The following is a 24,434-nucleotide window of genomic DNA, read 5'->3' as shown; positions in this document are numbered from 1 at the left end:
GCAGTCAATCCCGGGCAGATTTACATGCGAAGCCACAGATCAAAAACAGACACAGGGCAGAAGGCTGATCAAAAGACTGAAGGCAACCAGGAGATACTGATGAAAACAGAAGCACAGGGGGCCAGGCACAGTGATGTTGGCTAATTAGCCAAGCTCTCCAATCCAGTTTAATTAGCAAACAGGACGCCAACCAGCCCCTGCTAATGAACAGCTTGGCAGGTTGAAGCTGAGCAGGGCTTCCCAGCAGAAGAGGCAGCGGGGAGGGCAGAGGTGGATGATGTTTAAGACTAGGGTCACGCTCCATCCTGCATACATACTGTTTAAGCCACAATGAGATACATAATGAAAATCTTACCTCATTTATTAACAGAATATGTATATGTTTTACTTAAAAATCCTATTAGTTTTACATTGGGTTGGACTAGGCATCTTTACTTGTGACTCTATGACAACATACAAAGTCCTGTAAATAATAACTCAACAGGATTGCATTTTAAACACCGACATAGAAACTTCATATTTTGCAACTGCATCTTTACTGTGTACCCAAAGCAAACGTTAATATATTTAAACATATTTATGAAAATACATGCAAAGCCACAAGAGAGCATCCAAGGATCCAAAGCACTCAATGAAATTGTTTATTACTTTGAATATTACAATTAAAATGAAATTACTTAAAGATAATCATGACATAAATACCACTCTGGAACCGGACAGATGGCTCGGTGCTGCAGCTACAGTTAACTCAATTTCACTTTAGAGAAAAAAATCCTCTGAGCCTGACTAAGTTAATGCTCTGTGTGTGTGTTGCATCTGGTCTGCCTGTGAAGAGACTAGCGTGGGCTAAATTCATGGGTTTGTATTATGCATTTATACGTATGAAATATATGCAATTAAAGCAGCAGTCTGGACAGTTTTAGACAATAACAAGAACAAGATGAATGTGCAGATTCTCATTAACATTAAAACGGGTCACTACGAGTATTACACAAATACATTAATTCAGTTATTTTTGGAGTGATTTCAACAACAGTTACCATGTGCCTGCAAACAGCACATGGATTAGTATAGTGTAACACGGTTAACATGGTTAACAGGTATAACTGGTGGGAAAATGCCAATACCATATGGGCTGTGAAGCTCCTACACACTGGTGCTGTATTACACATATAGGACAGAACAAGATCAAACGTGCACACAAAATGAAAAAGATAACTGGATTTGCATAGTGCACTCTGCTAAGTGAGGAGATTTGGACACTAACTGAATCCTGCAAACTCCCACCGGATGATTGAATATGTTAAAATATTCTCAATCTGTTTTCAGCTGGTGAGTGTTTCATGTTGGATAACCAGCAGCATATTCTCTTGATGTGTGGTACATGGTGGATTCCAGACAGACAGAGGATGTTTTGGAGGTGCAGCCACAGAGGAAGACATGTGCTCATCACTGAAATGATCCCCTGATCAAAGCAACTGAGGTGCAGAAGGTGAAGTACAGGTCTAAGTGTTCAACTCTTCTCTGCTTCTCCCTCCACACATCATATAATTACAGTAACCCGAACTCTATCTAATCTCAGAATGCAGAGTAAATATCAGGGCCATGCTAATAAGTGAAACTCCTAACAGGGCAAGGTACACTGAAAAAACAGTCTGTGAATGCTGGCTGTAGGTACACTTAGTGGGTACTTAAAATGCATATAGGTGTGTTTGGTGCTGTGGTGCACAGCAACACAAAGGAAATCTCAAAATAAACAAGGTTAGTCTGAGAACTGGACACTTCAATCAAACATCTTCAATGTAGTTACTGTATAACCATATATACATTCAGCAGGTGAGTAAAGGAGACATATTATGCTCATTCAGGTCCATAATTTTATTTTGGGTTACTTCTAGAATAGAGTTACATGCTTTAAAACTCAAAAAACACATTAGTTTTCTCATACTGTCCAATGCTCCAGCACCGTATTCCCCCTCTGTCTGAAACACTCTGTTTCAGCTCCTGTCTCTTTAAGGCCTCCCCCTTCCAAATACCCAGTCTGCTCTGACTGGTCAGCTCACACACGCCTAAGCCAGCTCCGCTAAAAACAACAGAGCAGCTTTGCTAAATCAATTCTTACTTGCTAAACTAGCTGTCAGGTATAAATTATGCAAATGCATGACACCGTAATGTAGTGTGATGTCACAAAGTCACAGAATTAAAGGCGAGACTACTGATGAGGTGTTTCATGAGTGGGTTTTCTGTGGGAGAGAGTGTAGACACTGACCTTTCTAACTTTCAAGACCTTTTACATGCACAAAAACCTATAAAACACTGAAGGAAATGATAAAACTGAAATAGCATCTGTCTCCTTTGATATCCCTGAACTTATTCTGGAAGCGTTTGTTACTTTAAACTGCAGCTATGATAACATACGCTGCTTCCTTCGATATCTGTTTAGATTTTACAAATGGTTGTCTGTTCACTAGTAGAAACAAAGTTCTTTCAATGAGGGCAACTTTGTGTTAGTTTCAGCTCTTGAAGGACTTTGCATGGAACCATTATGAATATGATCATGTAACGCTCCGTGAAATTATTTTTCCTTTCATCCCGCCACCCTGCTGTCTCTGCTATAGTTTCCCTGTCTGAAGTCTTTGTCATGCACTTGAATGCTATACACCTGAAAATTAGAAACCTGGTCATGCATATACATGGCCAAGAAATTGTCTTTCTCAAGGCATGGGAAATCTATCTGGGGAGATCAGGTTTCTCTAATCCCTCATCCAGATCTCAGAAACAGGGTCTCGCTTGTATGATGTTTAAGAAACCGTAGCTGACTGGGATGCAGGTACTTCAGAGTATACACACAGATATCCCTTTTCCATGCACTTGTGCTGCTGGCCTGACTTGACTTGGTTTTCATTCAGGGTTCAGGTGGCTGTTAGTAGCCAGTTATTTATTGTCATGGATTTTCAGGCTGTTAACGATTTTGCTTGGCATGTACCGCTGATTCCTTTAAAAATGTAAACAGGATGACTAATAGATCTAAAAGAGGTAGAGGAAGCTGCCATTCATTCCTGAATGAAGACGAAGCCCATCTGACATCACAGTGACCCGCATGGAGGTGGTCGGCCGCCCTTTGAACAGACTCCGGGGATGGTCCATTTTAAGGGCGATTCGGGGCATTTAAACTGGTCATTGGAAGCACAAATCAACGTGGTTTCTGCCACGTTGATTCGCCTCGGCCAACAGAAGAGCCGTATGAGTGAAAGACTGACAGCTTCCCAGTCTTTGAAGTGATGTTATTCTCACTTCACATATGAACTAACAAGACAAAGACTGCAGCCTACTCTGACGAGCTAACACATTTCAATTCCCTCAAACTCAGTGAGTGGAATAGCAGCTTTTCAGAATCAAACCAACACTGATGGTTCTATTTCTTGATTTTATTGCATGGGAGAATATGAAACAACTTCAGTGCAGCAATCATCAAAGAGGCTCGGTGGCTAATACAGTCCACCTGTCTCCCACAGAGTCTAAAGAGATCCACCTGGTGTGACATTTGCAGCCAGCTAGAGAGAGAGAGAGCGAGAGAGAGAGAGTGTGTGTGTGTGTGTGTGTGTGTGTGTGTGTGTGTGTGTGTGTGTGTGTGTGTGTGTGTGTGTGTGTGTGTGTGAAATGAGATGCACTGATCGACACTTCATCTGTCATATCCTTCATTCACTTATCTGTTTGACCCATCTGTTCCCTTCAGGACTGAGAAAAAGGCTGTTACAGTGACGTCTGAAGGTCAACAATTTCCTTATTATCAGGCATGGGACCAATTGTCTCTTTTCCTCCTTGTATTCACTCCCTCATCCTTCTTTCACCCATCATCCCTCACTGGGAGGTGACATTTGAAAAGGAGGTGGCAGGAGGCTCCACCCTGTACCGGTTTTTGAGTCACCCTATGTTGTGATTAACCTGTGCCTGTGTGTGTGTACTATGCACTGCTATACACACAGACTGCAGGATGGTTTTCTTTTACTCTGAAACACTGTTTTGGAAAGACGGGGGAATGTTTGACAAGTGCCCTGGTGCCTGTTTGACAATCTCCTAAATCAATTAGTTTGCACAGCACATAACCAAGCCAGAGCTGTATGCTTATTGACAGGGATAATTGGCATTTAGAAGTGGGTCACATGCTTCCTGATAAAGAATATTACTCTATGCTTAGGGAAACAAGACGGTTAAGATTTAAAAGTACTGATTACTCTAATACTGCATATAGTCTACAATTAAATGCACGTTAATAATGCAAAAAAATGATGTCTGATCAAATAATTTTACATTTTTGACATTCATTTAAAGGCTTTTTGAAATTTCATTCACAGTGCTGTCACCTGTGTGAGTTCACATTATTACCTCATTAATATTGTAAATATTATAAAATTCTGACTTTGAATTTCTTCTCCTTAACTACATATTGCCCTTTTAAATATTTATGCACAACTACTCATTTTTAAGGAGTCCTCGTCAAAGCCCCTTCACGCGGCACTAATGACACTCTGACAATGTGTTGAACCCAGCAAGACCGTCTGTGTCACTGTGTCACCTAAATTTGTCACTGTTACATTGCAGCCCTTCAACTTTTAATTATACTCTACATCATACATAATCACCTTTCCCTCCTCCTGTCAAACCCTAATGTATTAGAAAATCTGTGTCACTCACACATTACAGTCACTCAAAATGCTTAAAAGGGCCGTGGTATCTAAAATAGAGCTGGAATGACTCAATCAGCAGCTATCCATCACTTTATCTCCCCTCCCAAACGCACAGACAGGCACAAACACACACTTTGCTGCTGGCTATTTTCGAGTAAATATCCCTGGCCTGCAGCTATAGCAGTAAAATATGTGGTTATTAAGGTGAGGAGAAGCTTTGAAGAGAACAAAATGGAACTATCATTTATCCAGACATGAGGTGTTAGGCTAGGCAAGGTTACTATTTTTAGCATATAAATCACCACCCTGATTCCTCTTGGCCTTTCACTAAGCTGCTGAGTGCTGAGAGGGAGGGCAGGTTGCCACCACAGCTCACAGGGGGTTTTCCTTGCCGTGTGGTATCTGTTAACACATCTGTCTGCTACCAGCACAAGAGATAATCGCTGACACTTTCAACAGTTGTCAGGAACCAAGTTGCCTTTTTGACTGACTTTGTATAAATTAATGCCATCTATCACAGTGGTGTTAAAGTGGTACCATGGCCTTTGGTGCTCCAGACAGATTTACAATAATAATTAAGTCAGTTGAGCGACTCTTCACTGGTTCAGGAGCTTCTTTATTAAACATTCAGCATGAGACAGACAAAGCCTGACAAAAAATGTTGTGTCATTAAAGTTTTAGGACTCATCGTGCTGAATTTTTTATTTGTTTCTGTCTTTTATTGAAGTTCTAGAGGATGTTTTGTTCTCTGTGAAGTCCTCTGTTCATTTATCCCTCAAAGATTATTTTTTAGGCTGCCTGACCCCACCGTACTTATTTTGTTTGTCCTACCCTTTCTAGCAGTCAGACTGAAGTGCTTGACATCATTTGATTCAGGAGAACCTTAAGTTTCTGTCCAGCTCATTTAAAGTCCCAATTTTACATTTGTTTTGTCTGTGAATGGATAAATTCAGCAGAACATTTTTTTAGAAAACACCAGGCAAAAAAAAGCTTAACAATAATGCGATGCTCTGACAGTTGTTGTATATATTGACAATTTAGAGAAAAAACACATCATGAGACAAACTGAACTCAGTTTGCAATTCCTTGACCTTAGAGCCTTTTGAACAAACTCACCTGCTTGCCTTTTCACAGCTGGATCAGACTGAGCTCTCAGCTTATACAGGAGCCACACACATAGACTCAGCAGAGATGTATTCATTAGCATGGCCAGGCGCATATGCTGCTGAGTGACATCCACAAGGTCAAGAGAGAACGAGAGGGTCTGTCACAGCTGTCACATCGGCTTGAAGATGACTGCACTGTTTACTCTCCCCTATGCCAAACTTTTCTCCGGCACGGACACAGGTAGAGAAAAAAAAGCTAAATGAAAATCTGAGAAAAAAAAAAAGAAAGAAAAGGCAGACCTGCTGGTTCATTTGGTCATGTTGCAAATGCCAAAAGCCAGAATAAATTGGCTTATCAGACGCAGGCCATCTGTCAGGTGCTTAATAATTAAAAGAACTTCACAAGATGTGTTTCAAAAAGTTATCTAATAGCCAAAGTCTTGGCAGAGTCTTTCTTCACCGTAATGAGCCAGCTGACAGGGGCAGTGGCTTGGCTGTTCAACTCTGCTTTCTGTGGTCTTAACTCTCTGGTATGGATTGCAGAAAACTGAATAAAATGTAGCTTTTGTTCGTGCAATCATTTTAGTGTCTGCAGTTGGGGATTTTATTATGGATAGGAGGAATAGAAACTTTGGCTTCTAAAGCCTTGTTATTTAGCACAGCAAAGTATGAAGACGCTCAGGAATTCAGCAAATATACAGCAGTGCCAAGTGTAAAAGGTGGTGAAAAGAGTTTCAAAAGTGGAGAGAGAGGAAGAAGCAAAGATCACATGTATGTTTGATATAGATCAGTATCAGGTGCTACAAGTCAGGGAACACTAACCTTATCTGACAAACAGAAAACGTGAATAACATACAGTAGGCCAACTCACACCTCTGCCTGTAAAAGGAAGTCAGAATCAGGTCTGACTGAAGGAAAAACATCTGAAATTGTACATTATACATCATATATATCTTCTTCTGGGTATTTTATTACTCTTATTGTTTCTCATATTCTTGTTTTTTCTTAAACTATTTGTATCTTTATATCTTGTGTTTCATTGTAAAATGGCATTAACAGTGAACAGCAATGGAAGAATTTCATTGTGCAGGAAAATGTATTTTAACCTTATATTTTGTTTGGAAATAAAGACTTCAGATCTTCCTGCATAAACAAAAGATAAATAAATGATGGTAACCTCATCTCCATGTTGTTTTTTAGTTTGGAAACAATATCATTTTCACATCTGATTTAACCCAACAAAGAACATTCACCATAATCAACTTATTGTGATTTATTGCGATCTGCAATTAAAGCTTTTATTGACCTATTCCTCGCATAATTGGCAATAAAAGCTTTGACTTTGACCATTCAAGTACATTTTTATTTCAGATGCTGTGATGGCCAAAACTGACATTTAATTTCTCACTAACAGTTATTTAAATATATAATGGCATAAGGAACTCAAGAAAATAACGACGTTTATATAATAAATAACGGTCTGATTGAGTTTCAGTATTCTTTCAAATCATGCTGTAAACAAGTGGAGACCAGGCCTGAATCTAAGCTCAAATCTAATAAACTTGATTATGTACATAACTAATTTCTACAGTAATCAGTTGAATCACAAATCAACATTGATAATTTACTTTATTCACAGTGGTTTCTAAAGTAAGGGACTGAATTACCTCAAATACCTTTAGCACATGGCTGCTTCTGCACAGCTTACTGCCAAATGATAACTTTCCAGTTTCTAACCAACTGCTGTTTGCTTGGTAAGTACTGAGTAAATATTTAGCCCTTGCTTGTCGCAATGCAGGTAAACCTCTAGTCATTTACCTGTGATGAATACCAAACACAAGTACAAAGAAGTCTCTTGGGATACAGAAGGAGAATGCGAGAGGCAGGCTGACCTATCTGCAACTTGTATCGTTCTATTTCTGGGGTTGAGCTTCAGACCTACTGCTGGTTCAGCTTCAGGCATGATTGTTACATGCAAGGTCGAGTTTGGACTTCAGAGCCTCTCGGGCTTCTATCTCAAGTGTTTTTGTATGCACTGACATGCAGGACAGTTATAGCACATCTGCCTGACAGGATCTTAAAAATATATTCCTTTGTGGCACCATATAGGGTGTTTTGGGAGATGGTCATGCAAAAATGTAAACACAAATGGTTAAAAGGCTCAAAACTGATGTCACATGTTGTGGGGATGGATAGGTTATGGAGCGTGCTGGCAGGCAGTGGTGAAGACAAACTCTTCTCCTGCAGGAACTCTGACATCAAGATGTTTCAGGGTCAAGAGCAGTTCCATCGCTCCCGTGCGCTGGTCATTTGTAATACTTAGCATGGTTGGAGCAAGACTGGCTACCAGATACTTGCTGTAAACAACCCTTCAGTGGGATCGGTGGAATGTGTGTATATGTGTGTGTGTGTGTGTGTGTGTGTGTGTGTGTGTGTGTGTGTGTGTGTGTGTGTGTGTGTGTGTGTGTGTGTGTGTGTGTGTGTGTGAGAGAGAGAGAGAGAGAGAGAGAGAGAGAGAGAGGGGCAGGAACTGTGATTAGCTGTGGTTGCCATCATACTGACTGTTTACTCTTAAGAAGCCCAGTGCTTCCTAGGTGCTTGAGTACACAGTACATCAACCTTCCTTACTACTTGAGTGTGGTTAAAGATTTCTTGACTTACAGTAAGACAATCCCCAGTGGCTGTCAAGTTGCTTCTTTAAGTTCTATATTACAATAACTGCAATGAAAGAGTTCCTCGAGGCAGGGAAACATCAGGGGGAGAACAATGCAGCACTGTGCGGTGCCTTGTTGTTCAAACTGCAATAAAACTGTCAAACAGGGCATTGTGTGTCTCAGTCCCAGTCCAGTATCCTCTGAACCCACTGTGCAGTATTCAAACATGTACTCAACTGGAAACAGATCCACTACCCCTTTTTCGACCAAGACAGTTCAGGTGCTGGTTCAAAACCAGTGCCCAGTCTGGAACCAGTTCTTTGTGTTTCAATAGCCAAAGAACTGGCACTCAACCAGGAAAACTGGTTCCAGAGTGGCATCAACACTTTGCTGGTCTAGAACAAAGCATGGCTTATGTCAGGGGCTGGGGGGAGGGTTATCTTAACCAAGGACCAACCAAAAATGCTTATGACCACATCTTTTAAAGACCAGAGCAAGTGTGGCGTGTTCTGACTAATCCATGGGAGAATAAACAAAAGATTATCATTATGGATGCCAAATCAAAGCAACAGTGGTAGAGGAGCAGTCATGTTTGGATGCCAATGTAGGCATGGAAAGCCAGGAACACACTCGTAAAGAGTTGATGTAGTCCACCATAGTTGTTCCTAGTATTTTTGGGAAATGGAGACATATACAGTGACTGAATGATCTGACTCTATGCTGGCTCTCATGCCCGTGGAAAAGCAAACCGGTTCTGAAAAGGTTTGCCGGTGAAACCAACTCCGAACCAGCACTAGCACCAGCCCAGAACCAGTACTTGGGTCGCGTTGGTTGAAAGGGGAAAGCTGTGGTTGCAACGCATTTTAAAGAGAAACTATACTTTTGGCTCTTCTTTGACTGATATGTCCTGATTGTCAGTGTGAACAGACAGCTCTACAAAGATTCTCTGTGAGTCTGGCAGGTTTGAAACAGGCAAATGACCCTGTTGCAGAGCCACCAGAGAGGGGTTCGGAAAAGGCTCTCACACAGACAATGAACTCCACAGTCCATCCTTTCATTGAACACAAAAGTTTTACTCAGTGGAAAGGTCACAGTGGAAAGACAGTTTTGTTCAGTCCATATCTTCAGATCTTTACACTATTCATACATCAGCCACAAGGATACCTTAGCCTCACACTTATCTGTAAAAAAGAAAATGAATAATTTCAGCTGAGATAACCAGGTTTTTAATATATTTTTTTAGCTTCTGAAGATGTCTTCTCCTGCAGACCTATACCTGCTGATGTATACTAAAGCTTGACAAAGGCCAAGGATCAGACATTATATTATCTCTTTGATCGCCTGACTAGGCTTCCTGTTAAGCTAGTTGGCAGTCAAAGCCAGAGCCTCCAGATAAAGGTTATCTCTCCAAAAAGTGTGAAAATGAAAGGTGGTTGATGAGGCAGGTGGTGACACTGGTGATTTCAAACTTGCCTCAAAGAAGAACGACAAACAGGATCTTGTTTGAGTGATTCTTGCCACGGACATTAGAGGCTTAGTGTAACATATGCCTTTCATAAATCCATCCATGTAAGCCACATACGGCTGTAAGTAGGAAACATTATGTATTTATAGCTATAGATTTACAGTGTCTTTGTAATTTAGCAACTAAAAATAGATTAATAGAGCGTGTACATCATCTTAATAAGTAATAATAATAATATAATAATAATAATAATAATATAATAATAATTCAGTAATTGCTGACTGTTTTTGTGTGTTATCTGCATGTATGTGTATGTGTGCTGTGCAGGAAATAGAGTGTGTGATCAAATCGTTTTTCTAGAACTGCCTCGGTGATGAAATGGTCAAGCAGATGACAACACAGGAGCATTTCTCATTACAAGTTTAGTCGAGGTCACAAATGTTGAACACTGCAACAATGGTAATTCAATGCTTTTTCTCCAATGGGAAACGATTCACCAGGAAATGATTCAGCAGCTCCCAGTGCACCCACCCATCCTCTGTCCTCTACCACATACAACACACACACACACACACACACACACACACACACACACACACTTGTAAGCACTTACATCCTTCTGCAGTGTCTCCCCACAGCATAGCCTTCATCATACCACATTTTAGACAGGCACGTCACAGACCATTAGGAAGAGAGACTGAAGATCTGTTAGTGTTCATTAGGATCCACAAGCATATAAATACCATCAGTAGGCAGCCCAGAGGACTCTCTATCCAACTATAAGTCAACACTGATCAGTGGATACAATGGCATGTTTCTGAAGAGAAAAGTGACAAAAAATGATTTCTTATTTTGTAAAAGGATCTATTTTTCTTATAATCTATGTAACAATTCATTTCACAATTTTTATATCAATCAAAAAAGTACAAAAGATATCAAAAAGAAAACTGCAGTTTTGGCCCAATGTGAATCGACCAAAACTAAAACCCAAAAGCCATTTGAAGATGTGATGATAAAAGGGAAAATAGGCTTCAAATAAGTCTGAGATTTCATTTTCAGTTATAAAAAAAAAAAATCATCCCATATTGTGAAAGCAGCAGACACACAGAGTGTGCAATTTCTTGTCCATTAACAGCCTTACTGGGTAAATTAGTTTATATCAATGGTACAGATATCAATGTGTGAAAAAGATCAATTAAGACACTTAAAAAGACACTGAGTGATTTTAATGACAAACATTATCTTTGGACATGACACAATAATTCATAAATGTCAGGTAACAGTTTGCTTTGTTTGTGAGTCCAGAGCATGCACTCTGATATTAATCTGTCATCATATTAATGGTGTGTAAAATGTCCTGCCTGTAAACGCTGTCACATCCCAACTCTGACTGTATGTCAAAGTCTTACTGCCTCTGGACCAGGAAGAATCTTTCAAATAAGTGTTGCATCAAGTATTGCACTTACTGGTACATATAAAAGAAGAGAAGCGGTTGTATTAGTGGAGGTAGCTTGTTTCATCAAGATCAAACTGCACTAGGGCTGAGCATATTACTGGTAAGATTATTTGGATTGGGTGGTAATATGCTGAGACGATGTGTTGAATAAAACTGTGTCAATACAGCAAAAGACAGTTTTGCCTGTTATTAATGTTGTGAAACGGTCAGCTCAGTTTCCAGGATATAATGTTAGCAGTTAACATTTCTGCAAACCACAGATACGTCTAAGGTTGACATGTGTACCAAACGTGGCATATCACGTTCATATTATTACTTAAAAGCCACCTTTCACATCAGGAAGCGGAGCAGATGGTGGTGACGTTATAACAAGCCAAGGAGGCTGCCAAATGGCTAACGACAGTTTGAGCTACACCAGTGGATATTTTTAAGGACACCTGGGGATATTTCCAGCTGTTTTTGTGGCAACCAAAACAGGCATTTTAAGCCAAACCAAGGTGTTTTCCTAACCCTAACCAAGTGGTTTTTGTGTGTGAACATAACCAGAGAATTAGCACTGCATTGTGACAACAGAGAAATAGAAAATTCAACCTAAACAAACGTGAAGTTGGAACGTAAAGAAACGTTTTAACTTATCTCTGGCTTTGCAGAAATGTACTAAACTAACATTTACTCTGACAATTGGGTTGAAGATGGTTATTTGGTCACAAAAACTACTTGGTTAGGTTTAGGAAAAGGTCATGCTTTGAGTTTAAGTAACTATGTCAGTCAGTTACGTAAAGATATTTATATATGTTAACTTACTTACGTACTGTAACATGACTTAAAACCGAATCAATACCAGCAGTAAGCACTTACTGTACATGCCTGGACAATGCTAATAGCAATGTGACTTCTACAGAACACAGGAGAGTATTTGAACTGAATTATCTGTTGACATCAGCTGTGTCTTAGCAGCAGTGGCCTCATAATCACATGAGGATAAAAGTACCATTGTGAAGTAATGTAATTAGAAATCGATTTCTTCCGGTATCTTAGGGAACACAGTCACACATTCAACCTGCTTTACAACAACAGCAACCAGAACTCACTTGCTTACTTTCATTCCCACGTGTCTTCTGCCAAGACTTATGTGCAAAGTTAAAGCTCTTTTTGTCTGAAATAATAGTCACGGTGTTTCGGGTTAAAACAACCACTAAATCATCATGCAGATTCATGAGAGCAACAACCCGACTTTTATACTGTTTTTATGCAGTGTCTGTGGTGCATAAATATCTGTGCGGAGACAGTTCAAGAGACCTGTTAAGATCCATAGCCCGACTCTATAAACACTTCCCAGACAGATTAATAACTCCGCAAGTTCTTATTTTTGTCTCTCACAGAGCATGGGAACTCAATACAACATCTATTCTCATCTGCCTGTGGCTGACTCAGCATCCACCGACAGAAGCTTAACGTTTAAATCAAAGTAAATCTGTATTGTGGCTTGTATGATATTATCTACACATATCATCAAGATGGTTTAGAGAATGCCTCTGTGAGCCCGCACATTTGTTTATGTTAGCTTGTGTCCCCTCAAGAGACTCAATTCCTTCAGGGTCTGAGATGAGAAAGTTTATGAGCTCCTTTCAGACTGCAAGGCCATAAGCGACAAACATTCAACATGGTCAACATTTTGAGGAAATGTACCGGGACTTCATTAAAATTTATCACCAGCTGCATTTGTCTCCGCACAGAAGAAAAAGGTCCATTCTGGGAGGATGATTTCTCATGAATTAGTGATTCCCCAAATTGTTATAGACGCAGTTTGCCTTCTTGGCTAAAAACAATAATCACTTACCATAGATTAAAGTAATTTGTGCTAATAAAAGAAGATACCCTGAGCCCAAACAAAATGACCACCTGTCAAATCTAGTTTCAGTGCGTCTACAGTAATCATCAGGAGGACTTTTGAAACCGTGTGGGGTGCAGCAGCACATTACAGCAGACAGGCCGTAAAAATCAAATCCTGCACAGGGCCTGACATTCAAGCAATGCTTCATGTTATCTTAACTGCTTCTGTTATCTGGGAATTTTGTCTCGTTTCCATTTCCCTCTCCTCCTACTTCTTCTCTAAACTCTTCCCCTCATCAGCAGATAGCTCACATTTTTTAAAGGTCCCATATCATGCTCAGTTTCACGTTCATACTTTTATTTTGGGTGTCTACCAGAAAATCTTAAAATGCTTTGATGTTCAAAAAATACATTATTTTTCCTCACACTGTCTATTGCTGCAGCAACTCTATTCACCCTCTGTCTGAATGCACTAGTGCCTGTCTTTTTAAGCCCCCCATCTCAAATGCACAGTTTGCTCTGATTGGTCACTCTCACAGGCCTGAGCAGGCACCGCCCACTGTGTTTCTGCATCAGCTCTTCCGGTGTTTTTACTGAGGAGGCCATGCTGGTGGCGTTGCTGGAGGCTTGGACTGTACAGTTGTGACATCACAACATTACAGAAGTCCTGATGGCTCGTCTGAAGGCACAGTTTCTGAATACCGGCTGAATGCATTTCTCCATAAACTGAGAGTTTTGATACTTTCACAGGTCACCTAGACCTGCTTTACAATCATAAAAGAAATGGACATCTCACGTTCTGCAGTATGGGACCTTTAACTTGAAGGATGTTCACCCTTATTCTTGATTTCCCATCCATCATGCACTCTGAGCAACTGGTGTTGATGCAGATATCAGATGACAAAGCTTTACACACTGTGAGCATGTGAGGAGGACATCACAGCAGCATTTCCAAACACATCATCAACTGGGCAGCTCCTCTTCGATAATGAATACAGCTTGGTGAAAGAGGCCAAACTTCATTAGACATACTATATGAGTAGAGTACATTCTCTTTTTCCCTGTAGGATGACATGAGTATCTGTGATGTGTCTCCTCTCATGTGCACATTCTGCGGCCTGCAGCTCGAGCTACCAGCCATGAAGATAATCCAGTCAGGCACTTCTTACAGTGTGATTTTTATGTGCACATCTTATGTGTTTTCAGGCATGTTGTGTGTACAATGATCTCATTTTGCTAAAACAGTGTAGCCTCACAGGGCTCCGCAGGACATGTCAGCACTCACACACCAAAATAAAATCAGTGCACTAAGCACAAATATGCAGCATCGAGTTTCTTTGTGACCATGTTTCCTTGGTAGCAGCGTTTGTGCCGAGGCTTCCACAGGGGCGTGTGCAGAAAGCATGTGCTGGGATTCGACACAGTAAGGGGTGGGAGGCTGACTCATGCAGACACTGATACAAGGGCCATTACGTCACACAGGCATAACCAGGAAGATTTATATTCGGGCAAGCAGACTTTGAATCCTGCTACGTGAGAAAAGGTGTAGACAATCACAAAATATTTGGGTGAATTTCTTGAATCTTGAAATAACAATAATTACCTGCATTTATATATTTAGAAAAATGCAGAAAACTATTACTACATGGATATCAGGGCACCTTTTTCTGATCAAAACAGGTAAGAGCAACAAGTTTGCAGCATGGTCTTCAAAGGCATTGATTTACCTTAGGTCAAACAAAGACCAGAACCCAAAACTCTATTATAGAAAAAAAGAAAAAAGGTATAAAAAGATTTCTTTTAGAAGTCTAAATGTTCCTTCAACTGGCACTGAGTTTTCTGCCTGTTAAAAGGCAGTTTTTTCTCATAACTGTTGCCAAGTGCTTGCTTCGTGGGGGAAGGCTTGCTCTCTGTAAATTAAAGAGTATGGTCTAGATGTTCTGCTTTAGTAAAAAGTGTCATGAGATAACTGTTGTGAATTGACACTACATAAATAAAACTGGCTTGACATTGACTTGGCTGGCTGAAAGATGAACACCATGAAAAGGTGTTTAGACAAAACGTCTGGCCCATACAGGCCTGCCTAAGAGAGAGGGCCAACACCCTCACTAGAAGGAAATGGACTAAAAATACAGATGAAAGGCTCCATTGCCTGTGACAACCCAAGATGCCTGTGGCACTGATGATGTAATTTAGCTCCACTCCAGTTTAATCTCGTTTCCAATTGCCAAGCAGCGTCCTTGTCATGAGACGGTGTGTGTCCCAAGCCTCGCCACCAGAACACCTTATTTTCCCAGAGCTGCTGGAGTCTGCCAAAACCATCTCCTTACCCTTTTAAATATTAGATCACTCCTGCCGACGGCATTCCTCATTAATATTACAAATGAGATTTCTCTCAGGTTAACTGTTTACACCTTATGACTGCATAACTTTAACTGAGAGATTTAGAGGCTGTGTTTTTGACACCATTTTACTGGTGAATATTGTGAAGAACATCCTTACATACAGTATATCGTCATTCAAAATGGCACTGGAGTATTTTCTGTGTGTATATCTGTGTCTGAGCTCTGCCAGGCTGCCATGTCACCCTCTGGTCAGTTCTGTCTGTTTCTGAACAGAGGAGACAGAAAGGGCACTGTGCTGCTGCTTAACTCTGTTACTCTGTCAATGCTATCGGAACAGCCCTGAGGGGCAAGGGGTGATTGTTTGAATATACGTGAGTGAGTGAGTGTGTGTGTGTCCATGTGTGCAAGCAGAGGGGAAATCAGTGCAAAAAGACTTGCAGATTGCCCCGGGTCATATGTGCTACACCGGTTAAGTGGACATCAATGATGCAGCAGCCACACACCCACGTAAACGCAAGCACATCAAACCTCTCAGTTTCATCTGCTGAGTCCCTGTAGTGAAACGGGAAGCTCTTGCATTATTGATGGTCTTGTCCTGTAAAGCACTGAACTTACTCGACCTGCTGGTAATGTTACACCCGGCAGTCAAACGAAAACATTTTGTTAAATTAAGTGCTTTAATCAGGCTAATTGGTACTAGCATGGAGTGTGCTTACAAGCGATACTATTACAGATTACTGCAAATCACCAGCTTAAGGCCAAATTTCCATTTTGCGGTGGTTACAGGTTTAAACTAATGTAATTTCATAGCAATTTCTGTTAAACAGATTATTCGTCTGAAGACCTTTAGCCATTTCGATTGCATTGAAAAATATAGCGTTCTGTTGCCTTGAGGCATGCAGCAGAAACCAAACTAATCTGAAAAGTGTTCAAATGCAGCTACATCAAAGGATACCTAACTATTAATATGGTTCTGCATACTAGAGCTGCAAGGATTAATCAATACTTTTCAACAATAAAATTAATACCCAACTATTTTGATAATCGCTAAAATGTTTTGAGTCATTTTCTTTTCAAGAAAAAAACAGTCAAAGTTCTCTGCTTCCAGCTTCTTAAATGTGAATATCTTCTGGTTTCCACACTCCTCTACGACACTAAACTGAATATCTTAGGGATTTTATAGAGCAAATGTATTGTCACACATGACAATACTTGTTAGTTGCAGCCCTAAACAATGATGTACATTTCACAGAATCTAGTGGTTTGACCGGACAGATATCTGCTCCAATCCCTGTGAAACTGGGAGACAAATCAAGTGTTAGTTCTCTCCTCAAAAGCTGGCACCCTCACACCGAATCTCAAAATGCACCACTGAATATGCACACTGTGGCACAACTGCTAGCGATTCTCATGTGTGAGTATGTGCAGCCTTTATCCGCCCTTGAAACAGCGCCCTGAGGCTGTTGCTGTGAGGAGAATGTATTCATGGTAATCCTGCCCCGTCAAACCAAGGCTAGCTGCTCGTGATGAGTTTGCTACTGAAAAGATCTGGTGGCTCTGTTTCATCCGGGGGGGAGTTATAAAACACAGACATGAGTCATAAAATGCAGGTAGCCTGGATACTGCAGATCTTCAGGATATTTGTTGGCCATGGGAGTTATTGCCTTCCTGGATTGCACGCCTGGGAGGCAGCAAGCCATGTAATATGTGTGGTTGCCCCTGGCAACAGTACTATTAAGTGCACAGAAATGTATATTAAACTGGAGCATCAAATATTTTAGTACGGCACGAGATAAAATGTCTTAAAGACGGAGACAGGGTTGGCGGTGGCCATGCTGTGACATAAATTGCAGATTTCTAAAGAACTATACAGAGTCTCAGCGTGAACAAAAGGCTGAGAATAATTGAACACTTTGGTGCTCGAAGTGATTTATGCTCTACTAGGAATGGATTTCTAGTTTTGTGAAGCACTGTTTGTGTATGAGATACAGTATGTAGCACATTATCCTTGCATAAAGTCCGGCAATGACAAACAGCATTAAAGTAAAAAGCCACATAAGATCTGCTTCACCACAGCAAAAATGTATCAGCACACTAGCTTTGGGTTACAAGAGTTCTCACAGGAAACAGATGTTGAGCTCATTTATATTACTTTACAGCAACATTAAGTAAGAAAATAACCTCAACTGGGAGAAGGTAGAACTTTGCAGTTTTTAATTAAACATTTTAATGTGTCCAACAGGAATAAATAATGTAGATTAAATACGTGTACTCCTGTTCTGAGCAACGGGGATAACTACAACACACAGATGTCAAAGGTCATTAAAGTTCAACCGTCCTGCTAACGATGAACCTGAAGTCCCTTCACAACTCTGAACCTCAGTGCCTGCTCAAATCAAGAATCCCCCGGCCGGCTCAGACTATTTTCTGCTGTTATGGCTTCCATGACATCCGCGGCGTGCTCTATTTAAAGAGTCTGGGTTGATGATCTTGAATGACACACTGACATATCTCCAGTTACAGAGGCCGGGCTGAGCTGCTGCAACGCCGAGAGGCTACGCATCCCCGGCAGGCAAGGAGGCATGTAAATGGAGTTTCACACTTACCGAATAGGTAAGCAGTGGTTGATGGCATATAGGTGGTACTAGTAGCCGAGGAAAAGGTGAATGTGAGCATCTCAAATTATTTTGATAGTCCAATAAAAGAAATCCTTTAAATTGCATTTTATGGTTTTAAAGGAGACATGTGCTCATTTTCAGGTTCATGATATCATTTTGGGTTACTACTAGAATATGTTTACATGCTTTAATGCTCAAAAAACACCTCAGTGTTTGCATACTGTCCAGTGCTGCAGCACTGTATTCCCCCGCTGTCTGAAACACTCTAGCTAACACTATTAGCTCCTGTCTCTTTAAGGCCCAGCCTGCTCTGATTGGTCAGCTCACACACGCCTGAACCATCCATGCTAACAACAACAGAGAAGCTGTTCTGAATCAATTACTATGGGCCAAACTAGCTGCTAGGCAGAAATTATGCAATTGTGTGATATCGTGACGTAGTGTGATGTCACAAAGCCTGTTTCACAAAGTCTCTTCTGTTGGTGTGGACTTTTTAACTTTCAAGATCTTTTACATGTGCAAGAACCTATATAAAACACTAAAGGAAAGGAAAAAACAAAAAGCATAATAGGTCTCCCTCAACAGAAAACTACATTACTGTTAAAGCCCCCTTTTTTGTATAAATGACCCAGAAAACTACACTGACAATCCATGAAATAATACCAAGAGGCTAATTCAAATGAGCATTTGTGCTCGGAAAACTGGGAGTACTGTTAAAATTATTTTTCTTTTTAGTGTTTTCATTAATTCAGACAGTTGCAGGCAGCCAGCTGTTGAGACCATGTGTATCTCTCAGTCTGGCCATGACAGATGCAGGTGTGTTGGTTTTGGCCACCACTCCTACACTTCCCATCTGTTTCTGGGCCAGAGCAGGTAATGGCACAGTAATCCACCAATCGGCTTTTGTGTGAACCGAGTCCTCCTGGATAAATTGTAATCATAATTAAGAGATACAGATTGGTCTCCATAACTCTTCTGAGGATAAAGGTCACTGTCAGTATGTTATGAAGTCACAGCCTAGAGTAGAAGATATTGTTTTTGATAACATTATTAAAAGGGAGAGAATCATCTCATGTCCAGTTCTTCTCAGAAACAGTGACTCAACTAAGTGGAATATTTAAATCACTTCTCCTAAAGGTGTCACATAGTAACTCGACTGGAACATTAAAGCTGAATGAATTGAATTAGCCACCTGCTGCTGCTGTGATTCAATCATAAGTCGACTGAACAGTCACAGTCGACTGGGGTGACACACAGCAAAGGACTGCAGGTCGGACTCGAACCTTGGGCCACTGCAGCGAGGACATGTGACGCCTGCTCTACCAGCTGAGCTAGTGGGCGCTCCATATATTTTTCTTTTTTTATATGTGAGTCAATTTGCTGCTGTCAATAGTTAGCTTGTTATCAACATCCCGATAAAGAGGGCTGATCATATCACTTCAACCATCTACACATTGTTCAACCTGAAATTGAGGTAATGTGCACTCTGCAGCTCCAGATGTTTGGAATGTGTGGCAACAGAGCATAATACAAAATGGATACATCGCAGCTAAGCTGTCAACCAGACAAAGTGTGTGAGGAAAAGAGGCAGGCCTTGATGATATATTGGTGACAGTACTGTGTATGCTCTTCAATGACGAGACACACACGTGAGAGGCAACAGCTGCCTCTGGTTACTTACGTCTGTGTCGGGCCCCTTATCTGCCCCTGGGCAGGAGAACGTGACAAATTCATGGCACCTCTTGTGGACCACAAAACAGCAAACTGCAGGGGAAGAAAAGAGACGAGAGGAGAGTGTTAAGAGAGGGAGATGTGGAGAGAGATTCAGACAGAAAGAAATACACAGACAGATGGAGGAAACAAAAAAGGAGAGAGAGAGCGTGATGGTTGAAATACACTTGATCATTGTTGACAGACAGCAGAAAGAGGCAAGATCTGATAACACTGAGAGGGACTGAAAAACCACTGATGTCTGGGCTGGGCTCCTTGCACCATGTGTCCAGATGGCCGGTCCTGCCTGCAGGCTGACTGCTCTTATTGCACAGTACAGTGCCACCTCCTCACTGACATGACAGCAGCTAAAGCAGACACCACACACACTTTTGCATGCACTCGAAGCACACTCAGACGCAGGCAAACACATCCACAAACTGACACATGTGTATGCACAAACAACACATGCAGGCCTACACGCTGTCAGAGCATTCAGTGTCACTCTCACTGCCAGGTCAATGAGTGCACTGTAGTCTGCAGCCAAGCAAGCAGCCGATGCAAAGTGGAGGAAGGCGCCTGTTACCGGCTCTCAAAAAGAGTCTGACACTAAGACGAGACAGGGTCAGGGGAGGTAGTTATGTGTGCTGGTTGGTATAAACAACTGTATGTGTATAAATAATAAAACTGTACATTCTCACTGTTCTGACTTCACACCACAAATGTGTCTAGATAAGTCTTATTTATGCCCATTCTCCTTTGGATCGAGGAGCACGCCCCTCCCTTTCTTCCTCAGACTTGATGTTTTCAAGGCCGACACTTGCGGCATGAGATGAAAGCATCTGAATTGGCAGTTTTCAATAGTCTTCACTTAGGACTAGACTCCATTAGTGGTTTGTGTTGCATTGGTGATGTGATGCATTTCCAGAGACCTTTTGCCTGATTTTCAGTTTCACTGCAGCTTCAGCAAAGGAGGAAAGCTACACAAAGTGTCTGCCTATCTCATTCCCGTGCATGCATCCACCTACAGATCACCTCTCGTATTTCCACCGCATCCCTAACAAACAGCTTCACCCAAACACAAATAACTGAGTGCTTCAGTCGAGGTGTGATGGACAGAACAGACCATGATGTGATGCGTAAAACATACAGCTGCAATGACCAATCACACACCCTCTGACATAATTTATCCCTGTTATCATCACCACTCAATCAACTGTTCCATTCAGGGATTGTGTATTTACCAGTTAAATAACCATTTATGTCCTCTTTCAGCTGAAAAGACTAAATTACAATTTTGACATGCAAACACAAACTGAGTAATGACAGAGCTGTTATGTGAGCACAGTTATTATTTTTGACTTGTGATCGCTGTTGTTTTGGCATGAGTCAAAACTCCATCCACCATCTGTCCTGTCACAGAGCTGCCTCGCCTAAAACCATGAATAAAGACAGATATTTATGAATGTAACAGCCCATTTGCATAGCTTTTATGTGCAGAGAACATTAAGCTATTTATTAGATTCCAATAAATTGTGGCTCATGAATCCGGTTTATACACCACATTATTGTGCCCGGGTCATAAGTCACAAAGTTTATAATTTCTGTCTTCTCAAAATGCACATTATCACAATGAATCTGGGCCACACACTAAATGATGCTTACATGTCTGCATATGCATATATTACTGTAAATTACATACTGAGCCATTGGTCATGCCGAAATCATTGGTCAATAATAGGCCAACATACGTTCTTTTCATATTAGATCTTCCTTATTTCTTCCCTTTGTGGTCCTAACTACATTTTTCTCTGCCACCTGAACAGCAGCAACATTTGTATCACTGACGCTTGGACAAACAGCAGCTCTGTGTGTGTGTGTGTGTGTGTGTGTGTGTGTGTGTGTGTGTGTGTGTGTGTGTGTGTGTGTGTGTGTGTGTGTGTGTGTGTGTGTGTGTGTTTGTTTGCAGCTGCATTGCTACACAGAAAGACATGTATTGTGCATTCTGCGTACTCCCTCTGTAGTTTCAGTTTCTGATGATGCAGGCCGCAAAAGAAATCAATATTTACTGGTCCGCAGCTGTTAGAAACATCAGTGTTCAGCAGGGAAATGGCATTGTCATGATAAAACATACAAATGTTCTGTAATGCATTCACTTCAGCGTATTTCTGTTCAAAATACTGGAAATACACTGAGTAATGTTGACATGTCCCCAGTGCATAAGCTATTCTTTCAGCTAAAGGTTGTTTGTTATGAAGGAGGCAGACACGCAGGTTAAACAGTGTCACAGACAGTGCTTGGGTCAATACCAGCAGTATTGTTTGGATTTCCGCTTCAGTTGTGTTGGTAAAATGCACCTTTGTTTCCCTCTGCACAAGGCTGTCAAACCATCACCCTCAATAGTACCATATCTGATTGCATAGTGAATATTTTATCACTGTGGTTTGCGAGAGATGTATCTAAACATTTGATGCTTTTGAATAACTTGGCAGGACCAGCTAAGCCCATGCCAGTCATCTACAATTCTCTGTTTTCCTTTGGCGATTAAGTGTTCTTTATCTCCGACACCATGGCTATGGTTGTAAATATTCACACAGAAGCTCCAGTTGGAGTGAAATACATTAGTGTAGTAGTAGCTTGTTGAGATAAACCACTTTCTCAGCCCAGATTTCACAAATGTGGGACTCAGTAACTGTAGCACTGTGCTCGCATGCCAGCTTCTCTACTCATGATGCTAAAATTTCTATATATACTGTACATGTACATTAATGGAAGCGATAGGGTTACCGACATGTTGGCATTCACGTGTGATGATGGAAAATCAATACAACCCCCACACACAGAAGTATCACACCACCACAACTCAACCCAGACTACCCCCTCATGCCTCCTAGGAGCCATCGCTCAGCGTGGTCAATAACCAACATGAAACATAACTCACAGCACCGGCAGAACACAAACCAGACAGCTCATAAATCTCACTGATTCACTACCTCCATAATTTATCCCACGGTAAATAGCTGATAGAGGTGTGAGCAGACCTGATTCACTGAGACCGACACAGGATGTTACAGCGAGCACTGTTTGCACCAAACCTTTGTCTTGTTTGGGTTTAAGTTTGAGTTTCTATATGGGATGCTAGTTTCCTTGTTCCTGTCAATGATCATCAGCAGTTCTCATTGACGCTACTAGTTCATCTATAACTACAACCCCCTCCACGGCAGTGCATTTCTCCTGTGAAAGGCCTACCAGACATAGATATTTCACGAACTGGATAGAAGTGAGAACATTATATCATATCAACCAGCCAGTAGAAAATCAGGCTATGTTTTAGCAATTGTTTGGTGCTCTGATTTATACTCCAGATAAAATACAAAATGTGCTGAACAGCTTCGGCAGATAGCCATGTCTGACTGTGGTCAGTGCTGAACTTGAATTTGCTCTATTTTGGCACTCTTAGTGGTGCCTAATAAGCTGTTTCTATTTTATGCCTTCCAAACTGGCTCAACGGTTGTGACAAGGATTACACGCAAAGATTAGACATTTTTTAAAATCTGAAGTGAATACAAACGAACAATGCGGTGTAGAAATCAGCAATATCAGCAATGCAAGCGTAGTGTAGTGTGTGTAGTGTAACGTAAAAAAGTGCTGTGGGGGGGCAGTGGCTCAGTCGGTGGTGCACCCCATACAAAGTCCTCACTGGAGTGGCCCAGGTTCGAATCAGACTTGTGGCCCTTTGTTGCATGTCAGCCCGTCACTCTCTCATCCCGTTTCCTGTCTATTTCCGACTGTACTATCAAAATAAAGCAGTGAAAAGTGCTAAGAAAAATACATATGTATATATTTTGTGCTGTGGAGGCGTTGAAGGTGCAAAAGATTTTAAAAAAGGTGATCTTGAGTGGATGACAGTGGATTGACGATTCTCCACAGTCTACTGAGGTTGGCCAGTACAGTCACTAAAACGGTGGGGGGTTGGAAGCTGTTGCTCAAGTTAAATTAGTCAATCCAAACACCTAAATTCTTGTTTTCTGGCTTGGAAAAAAATGTCTGCAACATGGAGCCAATTTAAAAAGTCTTGTCTCCAGAGATCTATGGAAGTGCTTGTTAGGAGTATGTTTGAGACAAAGAGAGACGAACGAGTTCAAAGGTATAAATGCTCGCTGCAGAGGTAGAGTGAGACAAAGAAGAAGAAGTCGGGAGAGGCTGAAGATGAAGGAGGTTGAATCTCATTGTCTGCTGCACTTCTCATTAGAGCTCGGCTGCCTGCGATCAGTTGTCCCAGTGGTCTTGTTCTGGGGCAACACCAAGGTTCAACACATACATCACATTGGACGCAATCTGAGTGGAGCATCACCATTAGGAGGAAAGGCATCAAGCTCGCTTCAAACTAACTGCATTACTGTCAGGGAATAATGTACTCTATATTTCAACAGTGGGGAGTTTTAATTAGTCTGTTAATCAAGTATATTTATCTCGGAAAATCATTAGGATGCTTGTGAAGCACACAGAGGACAAGCCAGTCAGGGTGGTCAGTTTCTATTAAAAGCTGCTGCTATTAA

General features: G+C 41.2%; 1 protein-coding gene across 1 annotated transcript in view; it reads right to left on the bottom strand.

Moving 5' to 3' along the window:
- Positions 1–24,434, bottom strand: part of prkcaa (protein kinase C, alpha, a) — a 167,742-nt gene that overhangs the window by 82,026 nt on the left and 61,282 nt on the right. The window contains exon 3 of the mRNA XM_073470342.1: positions 19,847–19,929. Coding sequence (XP_073326443.1) covers positions 19,847–19,929 — 83 coding nt within the window. The remainder of the gene's footprint in view (positions 1–19,846; positions 19,930–24,434) is intronic.

Source organism: Pagrus major, chromosome 1 (assembly GCF_040436345.1).
Source record: "Pagrus major chromosome 1, Pma_NU_1.0".
Lineage (NCBI taxonomy): Eukaryota > Metazoa > Chordata > Actinopteri > Spariformes > Sparidae > Pagrus > Pagrus major.
The sequence above is the reverse complement of the archived record's forward strand: the minus strand, read 5'-3'. Positions and strand labels throughout refer to the sequence as shown.